The 18,157-nt window shown below is 47.5% G+C and overlaps 1 protein-coding gene across 2 annotated transcripts in view; it reads right to left on the bottom strand.

Moving 5' to 3' along the window:
* The window catches only part of SCN5A (sodium voltage-gated channel alpha subunit 5), a 97,649-nt gene that overhangs the window by 14,010 nt on the left and 65,482 nt on the right, over positions 1-18,157 (bottom strand). The window contains exons 17-22 of one of the 2 annotated variants that reach the window (XM_079115608.1): positions 17,574-18,014; positions 16,049-16,210; positions 13,377-13,497; positions 12,323-12,477; positions 4,169-4,342; positions 186-308 (exon numbers count right to left, since the gene is read on the bottom strand). In XM_079115608.1, the coding sequence (XP_078971734.1) occupies positions 186-308; positions 4,169-4,342; positions 12,323-12,477; positions 13,377-13,497; positions 16,049-16,210; positions 17,574-18,014 (1,176 nt within the window). The remainder of the gene's footprint in view (positions 1-185; positions 309-4,168; positions 4,343-12,322; positions 12,478-13,376; positions 13,498-16,048; positions 16,211-17,573; positions 18,015-18,157) is intronic. The other variant, XM_079115609.1, reaches the window with a different exon arrangement.

Raw genomic sequence — 18,157 nt, 5'->3', positions numbered from 1 at the left:
CTTAGCTCTCTGTCCTCTGGATACCCCCCAGACTCAGCTATACCTATCCTGGAATTTCTGGATCATGCTCCTGCCAAGTCACGGAGGCCACTGTCCTAGCTTCAGCTCGTTCCCTAGCTGAGTCTGCAGGTCCCTCAGTGTGACTGCCTCCCGCTGCCTGGTAGGAAGGCAGCAGCTCCTCTTACCCTCATGCCCTCAAATCGTGACAGGGCTCTCAGTGGGCGGAGTGCACGCAATGTCCGCAGTGACTTGATGGGGCCCATCTCGGAAAAGCCCAGGGTGTTGGCCACCAGGCTGACCAGTGAGACCTGTGGAGGAAAGTGGAGGGGAAGGATGGGGGTGGCTCCAGAGACAGAGGCAGGGCTTGGGCCCACTTCAGACTGGCCAGGTTTTCTGGAGCCCGAGAGGCTTGGGGAGACCCGAGGGCGTCTTGGCTTTAGACCCTTCTAAGAGCTCGCTATTTGCACTCCACATGCATGCTCTGAGTTGCCCTGAATTGCCTCTGAGTTGCCCCTAGTTGCATGCTGTTGGACGTGGTCACCCCTATTCTACAAGTGAGAAAACTGAGTTCCAAAGCCACCCCACTGCTGGGGCAGAGCAGGGACACAAAGCCTAGGTTTTGGATCCCCATAAGCTTTCCTTCAAGCCAAATTCTAAGAAGCCTCTTGTGGAGAAGAAAGGGCAGTCCTGGGTTGAGTGTGAGCAGCTAGTCAGCCTGGGGGCACTTCCCCAAAGCTGGACTTTGCAACTTGCCAGCATCTTCAAAGAGCCAAGTGCAGGTGGGGACTTGGTGGCAACGGGAACCTTAGTACTCTGCTCCCTCTGCCCTGGCAGGGCACGCCCACCATGGGGATTTTATCCCTCTAAAGCTCCGGGGTCCTTCACTCCCTTCCTACTTCACTGCTGCCTGAGGTCATGGGCTGGAAATGGCTCTTGTCTGGCCTCCTCTGCAGGCACCATTAACTCCACCCTGGTGCTCAGGGGAGCCTGGTGTGGTAGGCGACCCTAGACAAGGGACCTGAGTCCCACAGTCTCCTCCCAGGCTTGAAGTACCAGGTGGCAGGGGCTGGCAGAAAGGGCTTGGAGGAAGAAGACCCCGGGGTCAGGTTTTTGCTACCTCCACTCACCCCTTGAGGATGCTGCCTGTGGGTCCTTGCTCCTGGAGAGACATCTCTCAGGGACCTCCTTCCGAGGGTGGGGCCTCCAGAGCACCCAGCCTGGCCAGTCTGCCTGTCCTCTTTCTAAACGCCATCTGGTCACCTTTGTGCTTTCCAAAGCTTGCTCCGCCTGCTCCATCCCTAGCCTCCCCATCTCAGATGGTGACAACCTCAACCTTCCAGCTGCCCAGGCCACAAGCCCTGGCGTCATCCCTACCTCCTCTCAGGTTCTGACGCCCTGTGTCTAACCCCTCAGGATTTCCTGTTGGCCGGCCTTCAGAATACTCCAGACCTCGAAACATTTCTCACCACGTCCACTGACGCCCTCCTGACCAGGCCACATCATCTCCCCCTGGGTGACTGCCAGATCCTCTGACTCTTCTCCTTGCTCCCACCTGTGGTCCCCCTCCCCTGCTCCCAGGACAGAGCGACACTTTAAGAATGAAAGCTGGTCCGTGTCACTCTTCTGTTCAAAGCCCGCCAAGGCCTCCACATTTCATTTTAAATATAAGTCCATGTTTTTTCAAAGGCTGTTTCTGTCCCCTCCCCTATTTGTCCCCCCTCATCTCCTCCCTTCCCTCTGCTCCAGCCACTCTAGCCTCCTGGCAGTTCCTCAAATATGCCAGGCATTCTCTTGCCACAGGGCCTTTGCACTGCTATTCCAATCTCTGCTTGGAACATTCTGCAAGACATCTTCCTGGCTAACCTCAACTTCTTTAAAATTTGCTCAAATATTGCCTCTGTGGGTCCATTCCTGCCAGAGGATTTAACATGGTGACCTGCACCTTCCCTTCCCACCTGCCCCTGGTCTGGGCACTCTTAATCTTCTTTCCCCTTCTTCCTTTTCTTCCATGCTACATATCACCTTCTGACATGAAGTGAAACAGACTTATTTCTTCTGCTTATTGTTTGTTGTCACCTGCCTCCAGGTGGGCAGGAGTTTTTGACTGTTTTATTCCCTGAGATCCCCAGAGCTCACAGAGTATTTGTACGTAGTAGATGCTCAAACAGCATTTACTGACAATGTGCATGAATGGGTCCTGGAAACGTCCTTCCTGGGACTCTGACCCTGAGACCACCTTTCCTGGGTAGCATGGCCAGTGTCAAGAAAGCCAGATTCCAGCCAGCATGGTGGTACACTCCTCCTGTAAGTCCAGCAACTTGTGAGGCTGAGGCAGGAGGGTCACAAGTTTGAGGCTCCAAATCAGCAATTTAGTGAGGCCCTAAGCAACTTAATGAGACTTTGTCTCAAAATAAAAAATACAGGGGCTGGGGAGATAGCTCAGTCGGTAGAGTGCTTGCCTTGTAAGCACAAGGCCCTGGGTTCGATTCCCAGTACCCCCCCCCAAATAAATAAATAAATAAATAAATAAATAAATAATACAAAAAACTGGGGATGTAGCTCAGTGATAAAGCACCCTGGGTTCAATTCCTGGTGCCCGTAAAAGAAAGGAAAAAAGAATGCCAGCCAGATTTTAGCATTTACTTCCTCTTCCCTACTACAGGTAAGGTCCCACCCTGCTGTCACCTCAGGTGCCTGCTCCTGGGCCCATTCTCCTGTCTTGGGCCTGAACCAGAAAGTCCTGTCAGCTCCCTTTACCCACCCTGCCTCAGCTCTGAGTTCCCCATGGTGGCAGTGGCAGTGGTGGGTGGCCTGTGGCTTGGGGGTGGACTTTCCCAGAAGTCTTTGCAGACACTCTCAGCCTGCTTCGGGGGAGCTCCTCAGCAGGCCCAACTTCCAAAGAAGCTGCAGGAACAGCTGGCACGCAGCCTCAGGGTCCCCGCGCTTTCCCAGGGGCCCTCTCCTTCAACTTGCAGGGCTCTGAGGGTTGGACCAGGCTGCTCAGGGCTTCTGCAACTCTGCTCCTGACCCGCCAGCATCACTCAACCTTGCACCCGCATCCTCTTGGCCTCTTGAGGCGATAGAAAGAGGCTGGGACTGGAGGCACCAGCACCTGGGCTTGTGTCTGTGCATATTCTCCAGCCCACAGAGCCTCCCCCGCCAAAGCCTCCCACACAGGTTTGGTTGGCTCTGCCTGGTCAGGTTCCACTACTAGGGCTGAGTGGTGTGTGGGGACTGAGCACAGCCTCAGTCGCTTCTGTAACCACAGAAAGTCGGGGCTTCTCTGAAGATCCCAGTGCCAAGCCCAGGAGTCACTCACGGGCAGCCCTGGCACCTTCTGGAAAGACCTTTGCAGTCTGCAAATCCTGACCCCACTCTGCTCTATGGCACCCACACTGATCCTTCTGAGTCATTTGCCCCCACCCTCTGTGAGAGCAGACAGGGCTCTTCCATAGGCTGAGCTTGGACCTTGCTCAGGGGCCCTGTCAATCATTCTGACAAGTGTCTGGGGGCCAGGGAAGCTACAGGGTAGGGGCTCCCCCTTCCTCTGCTCAGATTAGGTGCTCCAACTAGGTGCTCAGAAGACAGGTCAACCTCATAGACAGGCAAGCCCTCGCAGCTACAGGGCCATCCAGGTAGCCACCCTTAACCTTCCTCCTCATGGGTGACTCCACCCCATCTCCTCCTCCCCAGGGGTCTCTGCTACTGGAGCCAGAGCCTCCATGATGGCCTCTCCTCATCCCCTGTTGTGGGCATGGAGGCCCTGCACTGCTGGCTGGCTGGTGGGCCTGAGCCACCTCGCAGACCCTGTGGGGAGGGCTGCAGTACAGGCGTGTCTGCTCATCCCTCTCTTTGGCCACCCCAAGAGAACAAGCCCCCCATTCTTCCCTGGCTCGTGCCCCTGCCTGAACTGCTGGTGAATGGTCACTCCAAGAAACAGGGGCCTAGGTCTTCTCCTGCTCCTGCTCAAATGGGGGTTTTTAATGGCAGGGACCCTGAGGTCAGGGCCTGGGTCTCTCAGACTCATAGCCTCCTTCCCCTCTGCCTGCCCCACAGCACAGCTGAGCACCTCCGCTTCCGGCTGCTGACTCTTACCGCCCCTGTTCCTCCATCCCTCACTGGGCAGTGGGCCACCCCTCCTCTGTTCCCCACCTGTGGCCACACTCACATCCACAATGAGGAAGTCCAGCCAGCACCAGGCGTTGGTGAAGTACTTCTTGAAGCCGTAGGCCACCCACTTGAGCAGCATCTCCAGCACGAACACGTAGGTGAACATCTTGTCAGCGTACTCCAGCAGAACCTTGATGGTCTTTCGCTCCTCCAGATAGATATCCTCAAAGGCCTGTGGGTAAGGACAGGTGGGCATGGTGTCCTTACCACTGCCAACTCCAGCCAGCAGGAGGCACTATTGCTAACAATTGCTGCTGCCAGGTGGGCGGGGACAGAGGTGACCAACGGGGTGTGGGGAGGTGGGGGGCCATTCTTCCTGTCAATGCTGGACTAGATTCCACTCCAAGGTGGGGTTGGGCCACTCTAGTGTCCTACAGTGGTGGGTAGGGGAACAACGAAGGAGCAAGTGTCAGTTCTGGTTTAGTGTGTGTTTAGGATTAACCTTTCTGAAACAATTTCCTCATGGAAAGCTTTTGCAGCTTTCTGCCAGACACAATGTACAACTGGTTTTGTATTCATTCTATTTATTTTGTACAGCTCCCTAATTTTCATAGGGAGTAATATTGGCCTCCAATTATAATAATGATTAAGTTTCCTGTTACAATAAATTTATGTCAACAAACAAAAAACCCACTGAGAGCTGGTCTGCTGCAGAATTTTAAATAAATGTTTGTAAGAGTGATCCTGGGTGTGAAGTTAAGGAAGCATAGGACTAGATGGAGTCAAATCGCCTGTTATCCTCAGAATTGAGGAGGCGAAGTTTCCAGAATGCTGACGTGGTTAGACTTTCCCCACTTCCTCATTCCTACTGCCACCCAAGTTCCCGAGCCTACAGGGGCGCTCCCACAGATCCCCGCTGCCTTCTTCCACCTCCAGCCTTCCAATAAATACCTGTTCCTCTCCAGTTACTTCTCCATCCAGAGCACGCTCTGAGGCTCCCTAGCCAGGCAACTGAACGCGTCACTGAGGGCTCTGGGGAGCAGCCTCCTTCTGTCACTCCTGGCCCTCCCATCTGACTACAGGGCCTCTGTGTGCTACACAGATCCACGGATCAGTGCTGTTCACAATGCCCGGGGATGCAGTGCTGAGGGGTGTATATGGCTAAATGGGTCAATGTAGACAGCACAATGGTATAATTTGGGTTCCCAAATGGACTTTGAAAGTTGTTCACGATAAAAAGCAGGCACATATATGCATGTGTTAATTAAGATACTTATGTATATCTTAATACATGTGTGCATACTTATCTTAATTTCAGAATACATATATATGTATTCTGAAATAAAATGTAAAATTTAAATAATATAAAAATTATAAAAATTTTCAATTTCCAATTTCATGACCCTAAAGTAACCACTGCTAACATTTAGGTGAATACTCTTTTTGACACTATTGATGTGTAAGTGTGCATGTGTACACACACACACATACACAATGCACACAGAATTTTATAAGATACACTATTATTTTATAAGATACACTACATGTTTGCTTTGAAATTACTTCCAACAAATAATCTGTTAGGTGAAACTTTATTCACTTGATAATGTGAATGTTTTATATAATACTTAATCAATTTTTAAAAGAACTGCACATTTTAATATTTGCACATGCTACTATTTATTTAGCTAAAATCTGTGTTGGTGCACATTTCAGTTGTTTCCAGTTTATCCCTAGTGGGATAAACTGAGGTGAAAAATGTGACAGATTATTTGTCAAGGATAAATTTCTAGAATTTAGAATAGGAAAAATCTTGAATTTTGGGGGGGGGGGGGGGCGAAGGTGTGCTTTTGGTACAGATTGGGGACTGAGTTCCCAGAGGACAGTAATTTACACTCCATCTACAGAGCACTGAGGTGGCTGTCTCCCCCACTGCTCACCAACACAGGTGTTATTTCTCCTTTTGCTTTTCCCAGACTAATGCATGAAAACTGTATTTCATTACATTTTAATTTCTTTTACTACCAGTAATGCTGACATTTTTCCTTTTGTGAATGGCCTGTTCATATCCTTTGTCTGTGTTTGAGTGTCCTGTGCATTTGGGCACATTAACTGTTTTTATACTTCATCCTACTTTGTTGTATGCCTTTGAATCTTGTTTACTTTTGTTTGCCCACGTCAGTATGGCTTATTAGTATAGTATTTAATATGGTTAAATAATTTGCTATAATTTTTTTAAAGTTTTTTTATTTGTTCTAATTAGTTGTACATGACAGTAGAATGCATTTATACATTTTGATAGATCATACATAAATGGAGTGTAATCTCTCATTTTTCTGATTATACATATCATAGGACCCTTCGGTCATGCAGTCATATATGTACATGAGGTAATAATGTCTGTTTCACTCTATTATCATTCCTTAGTAAAAATCTTTGGTGTTCCAAGAAGCCCTTGATTATTCCAAGGCTAGAAAGATAATTTTTCTTTCCTTTTTTTTTTTGGTATCAGAGATTGAACCCATGGGTGCTTCACCACTGAGTCACATACCCAGTCCTTCTTATTTTTTATTTTGGAGCAGGGTCTTGCTAAGTTGCTTATGGCCTGGCTAAGTTGCTGAGGCTGGTCTCAAATTTGGGATCTTCCTGTCTCAGACTCCTGAGATGCAGGGATTATATGCATGTGCTCGCCTCCCCCCCTTTTCAAAAGTTTTGTGGTTTCATTATTTGGTATTCCAATTTTAAATATCATTATGCTTCAGTAAAGAGTAAATACCTATTTTAACAAATTTTAAAAGTGATTTGACAATTTTCTCAACACTTTATTAAATGAACCACTTAAAATCCATTGATTAGACTAGGGTGCATTGGCCCATACCTATAATCCCAGTGACTTAGGAGGCTGAGGAAGGAGGATCTCAAGTTCGAGGACAACCTCAAAAATTCAGTGAGACCCTGTCTCAAAATAAAAAATAAAAAAGGGTTGGGGGTGTGGCTCAGCAGTGGAGCACCCCTGGGTTCAATACTGAAAAAAAAAAAAAAAAACCCTACAGATTAGAAGTCAGTTTTATCATATGCTACATTTCTTTGTTAAATCTACTTCAGTTCTCTCTCCATGTTTTTGTTTTGTTTGTGATGTTGGGGATGGAACCCAGGAACTCATGCCTGCTAGGCAAGTGATGTGCACTGAGCTATACCCCTAAGCTCCTCTATGTGGTTCTGATGCTATCTATTCCTGCATTAATAATTCACTAACATGAATTCCTTTGGAACTCTTTTGTAATTTTTAAGATAAACTTTAGCGGGGCTGGAGGTTGTGGCTCAGCGGTAGAACACTTGCCTAGCACACGTGAGGTCTTGGGTTCGATCCTCAGCACCACATACAGATACAATATAGGTATTGTGTCCACCTACGACTAAAAAATACATATAAAAAAGTAAACTTTAGCAATGTTTTGTCAAGTTCACTCAAGAAGCGTTAAAATTTATTGTTATTACATTTAATCCATTAAATGCTTTAGGAACTAATGCAGAGTCTTCCTGAGACTGGGGTATGAAATCTTTTTGCTTTTTAAAATGCTTTTAAGCAAAGTTTTATACTTTATTCATGTACTTCTTTTATTTTTCTTTATATATATTTATATTAATATATAATATATTTATATTAATATATAATATATTATATGCTTATATTAATATATAATGTTATATATTTATATTAATATACATATTTCATATATATATTTAGAACTAGGGATTGAACCCAGGGTCATTTAATCACTGAGGCTCACATTCCCAACCCTTTTTATGTTTTATTTAGAGACAGGGTCACTAAGTTGCTTAGGGCCTTGCTAAATCACTGAGGCTGGCTTTGAACTTGAGATTCCTCCTGCCTCAGCTTCCTGAGTTGCTGGGATTACAGTTGTGCATCACTGCGCCTGGCTCTTATTATATTTATTGCCAGTTATTTTATGCTTACAGTGTCTGGCAGGTAAATATTTCAGAAATATTATTTGTGACTAAATGGTTTCTGTTAGTATAAAATAATAACAGTAATGATTCTTTGTTACTTTATAACTAGCCATATGACATTTTTGAAAAGTTTTACAATTCTAGGTAACCATATTATCCACAAAACATGATATATTTCTATTAGACTTTTTAATTCCTTTTTATTTTTGTGGTATTGAGGATTGAACCCTGGGCCTCACACATGCTGGGCAAATGCTCTACCACCAAGCTACATCCTCAGCCCCAATTTCTATTATTTTTAATTCTTGCTTTTATGCTCAACTGATTATATTGACTTCACATTCTTCCATTTTCCAATTTTTACACTGTGTGCTTAATTTTCTTGATTAATCACACTGAGGTACTTAAAGGCTATTATTAAATAATGAGCAAGAGCTAAAAAGTAGTTAAACGATCCTTCTTGTATTCTTAACCTTAATGAAAATGTTCAAGAGCTTTACTACTAATGATGATGATAGAATTTAATTTGAGAGTTTTTCACTAGATTAAAAAAGTATGCTTTATTTGTATTTTCATCAGAGTTTGAAATAGGCATTCATTGAGATAATTGTATGTTTTTTAAAATCTTTGTCCTATTCATATAAATAGATTTCCTAATATGCACCATTCTAATATTTTAGAATATAACTATGATATATTTAATCTTTAAAATATATTACTGGATTCTTTCTGCATGTGTCTTTTTTCAAGATTTTTCCATTACTATTTGTAAGAACAGAGTATGAAGTATGAAAACTCGTCTATTTCTTCCTTTGTGGTATACTGAAATTTTAAAAATCAGCATTCTTTAGCTTTCATAAAATAATTGTTATTCTTTCCATCTCTTTTAACTCCCTGGAATATTTTAAGTAGAATTGGAGCTATTTTCTTCCTTGGAAATGTGAAAATATCCACCTTTGGTGATGTGAGAGATTAGGTTAGCTAGTGGTTTCTTTTATTATTTTAATTTTCAAGGAATCATCTTTGAAATTTTATTTTCTAATTCAGTAATTCTTATGTTTATCTCATTAATTACTTCTCATGATTTAAGATTATTATGTTATGTATCTAATTTCTCTAATTTTGTTATGTTTCTTGTTTACTTTATTTTTATTTAATGATAAAAGTTTTTAAGAATTTTCCTCTTATTACAGCTTTGGCTGCATCCCACATGCAGCATTCTCAATGTTATATTCCAGGTGGCCCCATTAGTTTTTTCTCTTTCTCTATTTTTCTTTTCTTATTCTCCTAGTTTTTATGTAGACAAAGTTTGTGGAATAATAATCTTTGATTTACGGCACACCATCATCATTGGTCCATAAATGACTCTCTTTATTTTACTTATTTATTCATCTACTTATTTATTGAACATTTATGAACCTAGCACCAAAGTATTTTCTGTTTTATCCAAGGTCTGGTGAAGAATGACTTTTACATTTAAGTGTTTGTTTTTAATCTATAATCTATTTATTATTATTATTATTTTTTGTGTGTGGTGCTGGGAATTGAACCCAGGCAGGGACTCACATATCTAGGCAAGTGCTCTACCACTGAGCTACAGTCCCAAACCCTATTTTTAGTGTTTCCAGCAGTTTCCTTATCTGTAAAATTGGCTTAGTAATAGTAACCTACCTTTTTTTTTTTTTTTTTGTGAGGGGGAGCAGGTTGCTGGGGATTGAACCCAGGGCCTTGTGTTTGCGAGGCCAGCACTCTACTAACTGAGTTATAGCCCCAGCCCAATAATACCTATCTTATAAGCTTATTGTGAGAATTAAATGAGTTGATGTTTATAAAATGCTTAGAACAATGTCTGGAAATAATGCTATTTAGGTGTTAATTAATATATTTTATATACACACACACAGACATATGTATACCATTGTGTTGTTCTTTCTACTTGATTTGTCAAAAACTAACAGGAGTATGATAAAATCTCCCAGTACTAGTGCACTTGCCATTTTTTCCTGTTTTTTCCCCAGTAGTTTTTGCTTTACATATTTCAGTGCTATGCCATCCTAAGCATTGTTCATTACAGTTATACTTTTATTGTAGGTTGGGCCTTCATTATCTCATCTCAAACTTTTTAACTTAAATTCAACCATGTTTAATAGTAACAAACAAAACCTCTGATTTTTGTTGTCATTTTTGGCATTTGCTTGATACAGGCTGAACATCCCTATTTAAAAATTGCAAAATCCAAAATACTACCAAAACTTTTGATTGCTAACATAAATTTTGAAGTTTTGGGCTTGGGAACATTTCAGATATTGGGTTAGGGATGCTAACCTGGTAATGTCTTTGTAAATGTTGTCAAATCCAAAAATATTCAAAATCTGGAATACTTCTGGCTCCAAGTATTTCAGATAAGGGATACTGAACCTGTAGAACTTTTATTTTATGTTTAATATTTCTGAGGCACCTTTGTTTCAGGTTTGTTATTCGAGAGCACATAGCTGGTGTGTATATGTTTATACTCCATAGTCTTTTTCTTTTAAAATATGAATTTTATCCAATTACATTTATTATTAGAACATGTTTGATCTTGCCTCTGCCATATTATTCTGTTTTCCTATTTTATGCTTTTTTTTTGCTTTTTTTCTTTTTCTTTTTTTTTTTTTTTTTTTTTTTTTTTTTTTTTTTTGTTGTTGTAAGATCTGTTTTCCTTTTTTAAAAAACTTCCCTCAGCAATTTGGAAGGGATATAGTTTGCTTTCCGTTAAATGAGTTTTTAAACTTTAAATAAAACACTTCTTTTTCCCAATATATCATTGACATGGTTTTTTAACAACAGTGCTTGGCTCTCTCCCCTGATCAGATTCACCAGATGCTTGCCAAAACTCCTCCTCACTTATGCCAGGCTGAGATTTTCCTCCACAGCCCAGACTAAATGGCTCTGGCTGCCCTTGTTTGTGGCTGTTTAAAAACAAAACTTGTTAACATATTGTCAAATCATCCTTCTCTGGAACCCACAGAGATTTGGCTCTGGTTGCCAATGGTAAAACAGCAGGCAGACTGCAAATCATGGCTCCAGGCCCACTCTGAAATAAGGGAGGGGCAGTGTTGGGGGGCGGTAGTAGGACCAGAGGTTGAGATGGGACAGCCACAGTGCCTCCCTACAGGAGGTGGAGTGGAGACATATAGATTCGGATTAAAGTGCCCTTTGTCCCACTCTTTGTACTTCCTGTTAGTCCTTCATCTGTAGAGCTCTCACCTCCCCAATGACACAGGTTCTTGTTCCTCCTGGTTCAGAACTTGTCCATTCTTTGAAACCCTTCTCCCTGCTCACTAGTACCTGCTAGAAACCTCTCCAGGGCTCTCCTGAAAGATCAGAGCAGGGTGCTTGAAAGCCAGATGGAGCATCTCTGCAGGGTTTCAATACTCCTCCTGGCCTCAAAAGATCTCCCTGTCTTCCACAGTCCACTCCATCTGCTGCCTCCAGGAAGTCTTCCCTAATCGCTCCAGTTCCCTCTGCTCATCTCTCTCGTGTGCTGATTTTTGGCATCTCACACTTGCTGAATCTGTGTTCCCCAACTAGAGTAGAAGCCCCTGAAGCCAGGGCTGAGGTCTCCTTTTCCTGTTGCTCCCCCATTGCTCACTGTGATAGATACAAGGAGAGCATAGAAAAGATCTATTGAACAAATGCAAGGTCAAGACAAAGGACTGTGGAATCTGACTTCCTGGGTTCAAATGCCAGATCTGTGGCTCTGACTGGTGGGAATCTGGACATATTACTTAATGTTGTCACAGAGATTTGTTGTGGACATTAATGAAAATGTGTGAACTACACAGCCTAGCCTCCATAGAAGATGAACTGAGTGGAGCTACCACTGTTACCACTGTTGATAAAATTAAAACTGATGGTTTTAACTTTATTATAATGGCCGGATGGAATGCCTGATGCTCTCTCTACGCAGGAAAGTGAGTCACCAGAGCTCCAGTGTTGGGGGGCTGGTGATCTGGGGCAACCCATTTCTCTTTCGTGGAACTAGGAAGAGGGCTGGACACATGGTCTCTGCAATCCCTTCCTGGTCTGGCTTATGAATTTGTGAGCAGCATTCTGCTCCAGGAGCCTGGGGAGCACATTTTCAGCTGAGGTTCTGTCCCAGTTTCTGACCTGGCTTTCCAGCTGGAGACCTCCTTTCCCTGCCCTCCCCTCCTCCTCCAGCCCTCCCTGCCTCAACCCTGCATCCCCAGGAGAGTACCAGGGCTCCACTGCTAAGCAGGATCATGAAGATGATGAATGTCTCAAACCAGCTGTGCTCCACGATGCGGTAGCAGGTCTTGCGCAGTCGCCACCAGATCTTCCCTGGGGACTGTGTGGTGTCCACTGAGCAGCAGGGACAGCGCCGGACACAGCCTATGGGGGAGGGTGAGAGATAGGCCCAGTTCAGGGCCTGTGAGTGCCCATCACTGATGGCGCAAGGCTGTGTAGTTGAGAGAATGATGGAGAGAAAGAGGTTGCAATGATGGGGTAAGGATCAGGGTGACATGGTGGGTGGGCCCCTGGGTGGGGGAGGGCTGTGGGTATTCCCTGTGGGGCCACACACTCAGCAGGTACTCTGTAGAGAGGATGAATGGACTAAGCATTCAGAGTGGGTGAACAGCCTGGTAGGTCTGAGCAGGGGCAAGACTGGAGTTGGCATGAGTTCCAGCTTATTCTCTGCTCATTTGGGACACCCTCCTCCTGGAGAAATGTTCAGCAACTCCTAGGGTACTCTGACCCCAATCCTTCTCCACCTTTTCAGTTTCAGAACTTGGGGAATGGTAGACCTTTCTGTGACAGACTCTACTGACACATCACATAAAGGAAGAACCCTCATTTTGTCCCCAGCTGCCCTCCAAATACACTACCAATTCAGGAAAATTACGGATGTCAATTACTAACATGGCTACGTGCCACACATGCCCTAAGTATTTGCCAAGGGCCTCTTATGTGCCAGGGCACCAGGGTAAGTCAGGTCCACTCCCTCCTGCAGTGGGGCATAGAGCTGGGCTACACACCACAAAGGCAGCGTCACCAGTCCTTGGTGCTGCTGCACTGAAGATGCCTGGCCCTGCACACCCTGGGCAGATGTGCCATGACTCATGTTGCTGGCAGATGGAGGAACTCCCAGGATCACAGAGGAATAGGGAGGGAGAGTGGTTCCAGGTCAGGGTGTGGGTGTGACGTGGCCCTGGGCTCTAGAGTGCTGGTCCTCCTGTCTGTCCCCTCTGGGTGGGGCTGAGGATGGGGCAAAGGGCTTCCCAGAGGAGTACCTTCAGTGAAGCAGTCTTCTGGATCCTTGACGTCCTCACCCAGGTCAGGGATCTGTTCCAGGAGGTCAGCAGTGTTGGTCATATCTGCTGTGCTACCCTCAGAGTAACTGTCCTCATGGGTCTGTGGGCAGGGGAGGTCAAGGGCATGAGTATAAGCTGAGGAGCAGCCTCCAGCCTTGAGCCCAGAGTTACGGGGAAGCTTGGGGCTCCCTCAAGGGAGGAGCCCCAATGACCCCCTATTGCATACCTGGGGAATTTGAGGTTGGGGAGGGTGGGTGGGCACCTGCTGCACAGCCCCTTAGGGTCAGTCAGGGCTGACACAAAGCTGGACTCAGGGCTCCCGGGTCTGTGGTTCTGGTCTTTTGGGGTTTAGGTCTCAGAGGTGGTAACAAAGGGCTCTGGGAGAACACTGGGACAGGGACTGTAGCTAGCTGGGAACAAAACAGACCCGGGAGAGCAACGGGGACACACATTGGAAATGTAGACACACATCCAGAACAGTCAGAACGCCGTTGCGGGCACACACAGGAGCAAGTCAGACATGCGGAGAACAGGCCAACAACCCAGCCCATGCTTCTTTCCCAATCCATATGGATGCTGGTGTGATGTGCAGAGCCTGGGGTAAGACTGAGAAGGTGTCAGAACCTTCTATTGGCCAGGCAGGGAGTTGCTGCCCAGGCCTGATAGCTTTATGGTGCATGCATGTGAGTGTGCCCTTGTGTCTGTGCGTCACTTGTGGGCATATAAAGGTGTAGCAGTGGCCACTGCTGATCCTCTGCCCGGTTTCCCTCAACTAGGCCAGAGCAGCCATTCCTGGCTGCTGCGAGGACTGGAGGCTTAGCTGGCCTTTCCTCCAGAAAACTCCTGTTAGCCAGGGAGCTGCTGTCCTGGGAAGTGTCTCAGCAATTACCCCCTGAGTGGTCCACACCCAGAGCCTGACTAGCAAGACTACAGAAGGCCAGCCCCTGCCTTGTGCTGGGACAAATACTTTGGTGAATTTCATGCTCCTGAGCTCCCCCAGGACAGGACAATGAAAGTGACTCAGTGAACAGGCCTTTCACAGCTGCGCCTCAGCTGCTTCTCCTCCTTCCTCCTGGGTTTCTCCTGAAAGCCCTCCCTTCACACACAGCCATCCCCAGCTCAGGCTCTGCAGCTGGGAAGTCCAAGCTAAAGGCGGATGTCATCAGGGGTTTCTGTGAAGAAAGGAAATCCCTCTTGGGCTTCCCATCAGGCCAAGCCCACCTCAGTTGGCTCCACGTTGCGTCAGCCCAGGCCCACGCTGCTCCTGCTCCACTTAGATGCAGCTTTGATTCTCTGGCTGACTTCTTCGTCCCTTCCTCTGAAAATCACTTGGCTGATATCTCCCCATCCTCTTGTGCATTTCTGAGGTTTGTGATGGGAAAGGGCTGAGTTCCAGGGGAGGCAGTTGCTCTGGGGGGCCAGAGGGGTGAGGCTCTACCTTTTGTGTTCCCTGTGGTTTCAAAGGTTCCCTCCCCTCTCTCCCCTGCTCAGCTGGGCTATGAAAGGGGTGGGCCAAGAAGGTCCAGACACTGGAGCTGCCTAAAATACATGGACTGTCACGTGGGTGGACACTTTTTCAGGATCTTCCTGCAGGTGAGACATGGAAGTCCTTTCCTGGGGAAAACCCTAGTGCATCTCTTTCTCTCTTTCCTCTCTCTTTCTGTGTATCTCCCCTTTATCGATCCCATCATGAAGTGATTTGAAGAAAGGAAGAAATTCAACACTTAAGGTCCACATGCTCTCTGGTGATTGTTTGTCCTTCATATCTTCCTACTCCCATGCACCTTCAAGGCTCAGATCATCCAGGGGGAGAACTGTGACTTGAACAGTGGGAAGGATGACTCCACTAGGCTCTCAAACTTCAAATTGGCTGTGACCACAAATCCTTCCCCAGGCCTGTCTTTCCGCAGGGAAAGTCACAAGAGCTGGGCTGAGGAGCAAAGTCAGGCTGCAGGACAATAGCACTGAGCTCTCTCCACTGCACAAGTGACTTCTACCTTTCACTTGACATGAGCGAAGCTGGGCAGCACAGTCAGCCATGCCACCATCCCTTAGCTCAGGAGCCACAGACTTGAATGACTATGGGGGCCAGGTAGGTAACTGTCAGTCAGGCAGGTGGCTCTGCAGTAAATCAGAGACCTCTAGCCTGTGTCTGGGAGGTGGTGACCACTTTTCTTCAGCAGGGTGGCACCTATTCCAGTTTTTCAAGAGAAGCTAGAAATGCAGATTTTTACATGAAAGCTCTCAAATTTGAAGGGGTGGTAGCTGAATCAAAGTAAGACTTTTGTGTGTGTGTGTCCAGAACAAATCCCTGTGGCAAACAAGGTGAGCCTCCCATTTGTGGCCTCTGCTTTAGTGCAGGTGATAAGCAGCTGGTAATCAAGCTGCCAAAAACAGTTCTCAGACTCCCTTTGGATGGGAGATTCACAGGACAAATGTTTGCCAAATAGGACAAGAACACAGGAAGACAGTGAGGAGAGGGTGAACACACAAAGATGTTGGGTTAGTATTGCAACAGAGTCCTGGGCTGGCCACTTCCTGATGGCTGTCTCCTATCAGGACACAGTGCCCAGCCTCCCCTCTGCAGATGGGTCTCCCATCAGCAAATGCAGCAGCGCCCCGCCAACTTCAGGGACAAAGGCGTGCATTACCTCACTGCACCCTGGGGCCTGGGGTTCCGCTTTCTGTGGTTGCCGCCAGTCTGCCTGAGACACGCTGGCCTCAGCCTCGGAGGAGGCTGTCTCGGACACCTGGCTCCAGGCCCTGGGCTCTGGGTGGGACTCTGGGCCACTGGACAGAGGCTGGGATTCCTGCTGAAGAGACCCCAGTCTGTGAGTTGAGCCTACACACCATGTGGGTCTCCAGGGTCCATGCTTTGTGGGCTTCTAGTCCTGCCCAGGCAACAGGGGCACTGTCGTCTGCCCTCTTTATAGAGCCTTCATCCCACTGAAGACCCTCTCCCAGGGGCCCTGCCCAGGTGCATGGGAAGCTCCCGGTAAGTCCAGGAGAAGGACCTATACATCTCCCTGCTCCCGATTCCCTGGAAGCAGCTGGGTGATAATGCCCATCTAATGAGTGCTGCTGGCTCTGTGTAGGACACAGAAGGACATGCCGACCCCCTCCTCAGTTCCCAAGGCACCCTGGCTTGCTTGCGCGTTCTCTCTCCCTCACACTCACGCATGCACACCCACACCCACATGTACACACGCATGCTCCCATGCTGGCCCCGGGAGCCGGAGCTCATAGGCTCAAAAGAAGGAAAGGAGAAGGAAAAGGAAGGGTAGCTGCAATTCCGCTCCTGTACCGAGACGATCGGAAGCTGTGGTCCTGGCAACACCACGCTCCCCTTCCCCCAACTGTCACTGCCACTGTCCCACAGCCTGACTCAATGGGCCCAGGCTGGCCTCTGGGATCATAGGGAGGCAGGGGGAGACAGAACCAAGTCCAGAGCCTCAGAACAAGTTCCCCCCATGGAGAGCACTGCTCACCAGGCGAGGCACCCCCAGTGCTGGTCTGGAGGAAGCAGCCAGAATGGACCCAAGGAAATGGAGAGAACCATTGAACGCTGCTTGGCCTAGCGACCTAGGAGAAGCCACTGAAGGCTGGCTCAGGCCAAGGGAAAACGGAGGGGGAGGGCATTGTCTCTTTTGTCCAGACTCTGGTCCCAAGTGTTAAAAATAACAGGTCGGGAGATAAGATAGTGCTGTCTCTGACACCTCCGTCTTAGGGATGCTTATTTTTAAATCTCAGTATTAGCCCTGGACATGGGAGGAGGAAAAGGGGCAGTCAGGAGGTCAGGAAACTACACCCTCCTTTGCCAAGACCTGCCATCTTGCTAGTCCTGGAGGTGGATAATGGCCAGGTCAGGGTGGGGTTGGGGGGTCAGGGGCCCTGGCTTTGTCCTAGACACATGATGAACTCCCAGCAGTATCTCTCCTCCCATGCCTCAGTTTCCCTGTCTGTACGATTAGTTGCCCATGACCAGCTGGGGCATGAATGGACAATAGGTAGCCGTAGAACCCCTCTGAGAGATCAGCTGTTGGGCAGAGGGTCTGTCCTCTACCCCCACCCTACTCCACTACTGGGGCAGTGTGCAGGGACTCCGAGGGAGGCTGGCTCTCCCAGACAGCAGAGCCTGTGAAAGAAGCTTCTGCAAACACGTATGGCAGGACCCACCTGCTTGCTGGATTCTTCCTCAGTGCCCTGGCTGTTCTCCTCCTCCTCCTCCTGGTCATCTGTGTCCGACTCAGCCACAGCAATGGGCACACACACAGGCTCTGGATCCCCAGGGGTGCCCTGGCCTGGATGCTTGTCTTCCTCAAACCGTGTTTCTTTGCGGGCCGGTGGTGCCTTGTCCATCTCTGGGGGTGGTGGGGAGCTGGGGTTGGCAATGCAGCTGGGCAGCTGGCTGTGGGAGGCAAGGGCTGCGGGCTTCTTAGGTTTCTTGCGCAGCAGTCCACAGCAGAAGTCCCAGGTGGTCCTCTTGACAAAGCGCAGGCCCCGCTGGATACGGGCCAGGGCCAGCTGGAGGTTGTTCATCTCTCCATCCTCGTCAGGGGCCGTGAGGTTGTCTGCACTGAAGGAGCTGAGCAGCAAGGCCAGGAAGAGGTTCAGGACCTGTTGAGGCAACAGGTCAGGCTCACCTGGGCACTGAACCATGCCATGGGCACTAAGCCTCAGCCCCAAGGGCAAACTCTGGGTCTGGCCCACATCCTAGCCCCCACCTCCATTCTCTTGAATGTGGAGGGTTTGTCTATAAA

The sequence above is a fragment of the Sciurus vulgaris genome, assembly GCF_902686455.1.
Source record: "Sciurus vulgaris genome assembly, chromosome: 16".
NCBI classification, from domain to species: domain Eukaryota; kingdom Metazoa; phylum Chordata; class Mammalia; order Rodentia; family Sciuridae; genus Sciurus; species Sciurus vulgaris.
The sequence above is the reverse complement of the archived record's forward strand: the minus strand, read 5'-3'. Positions and strand labels throughout refer to the sequence as shown.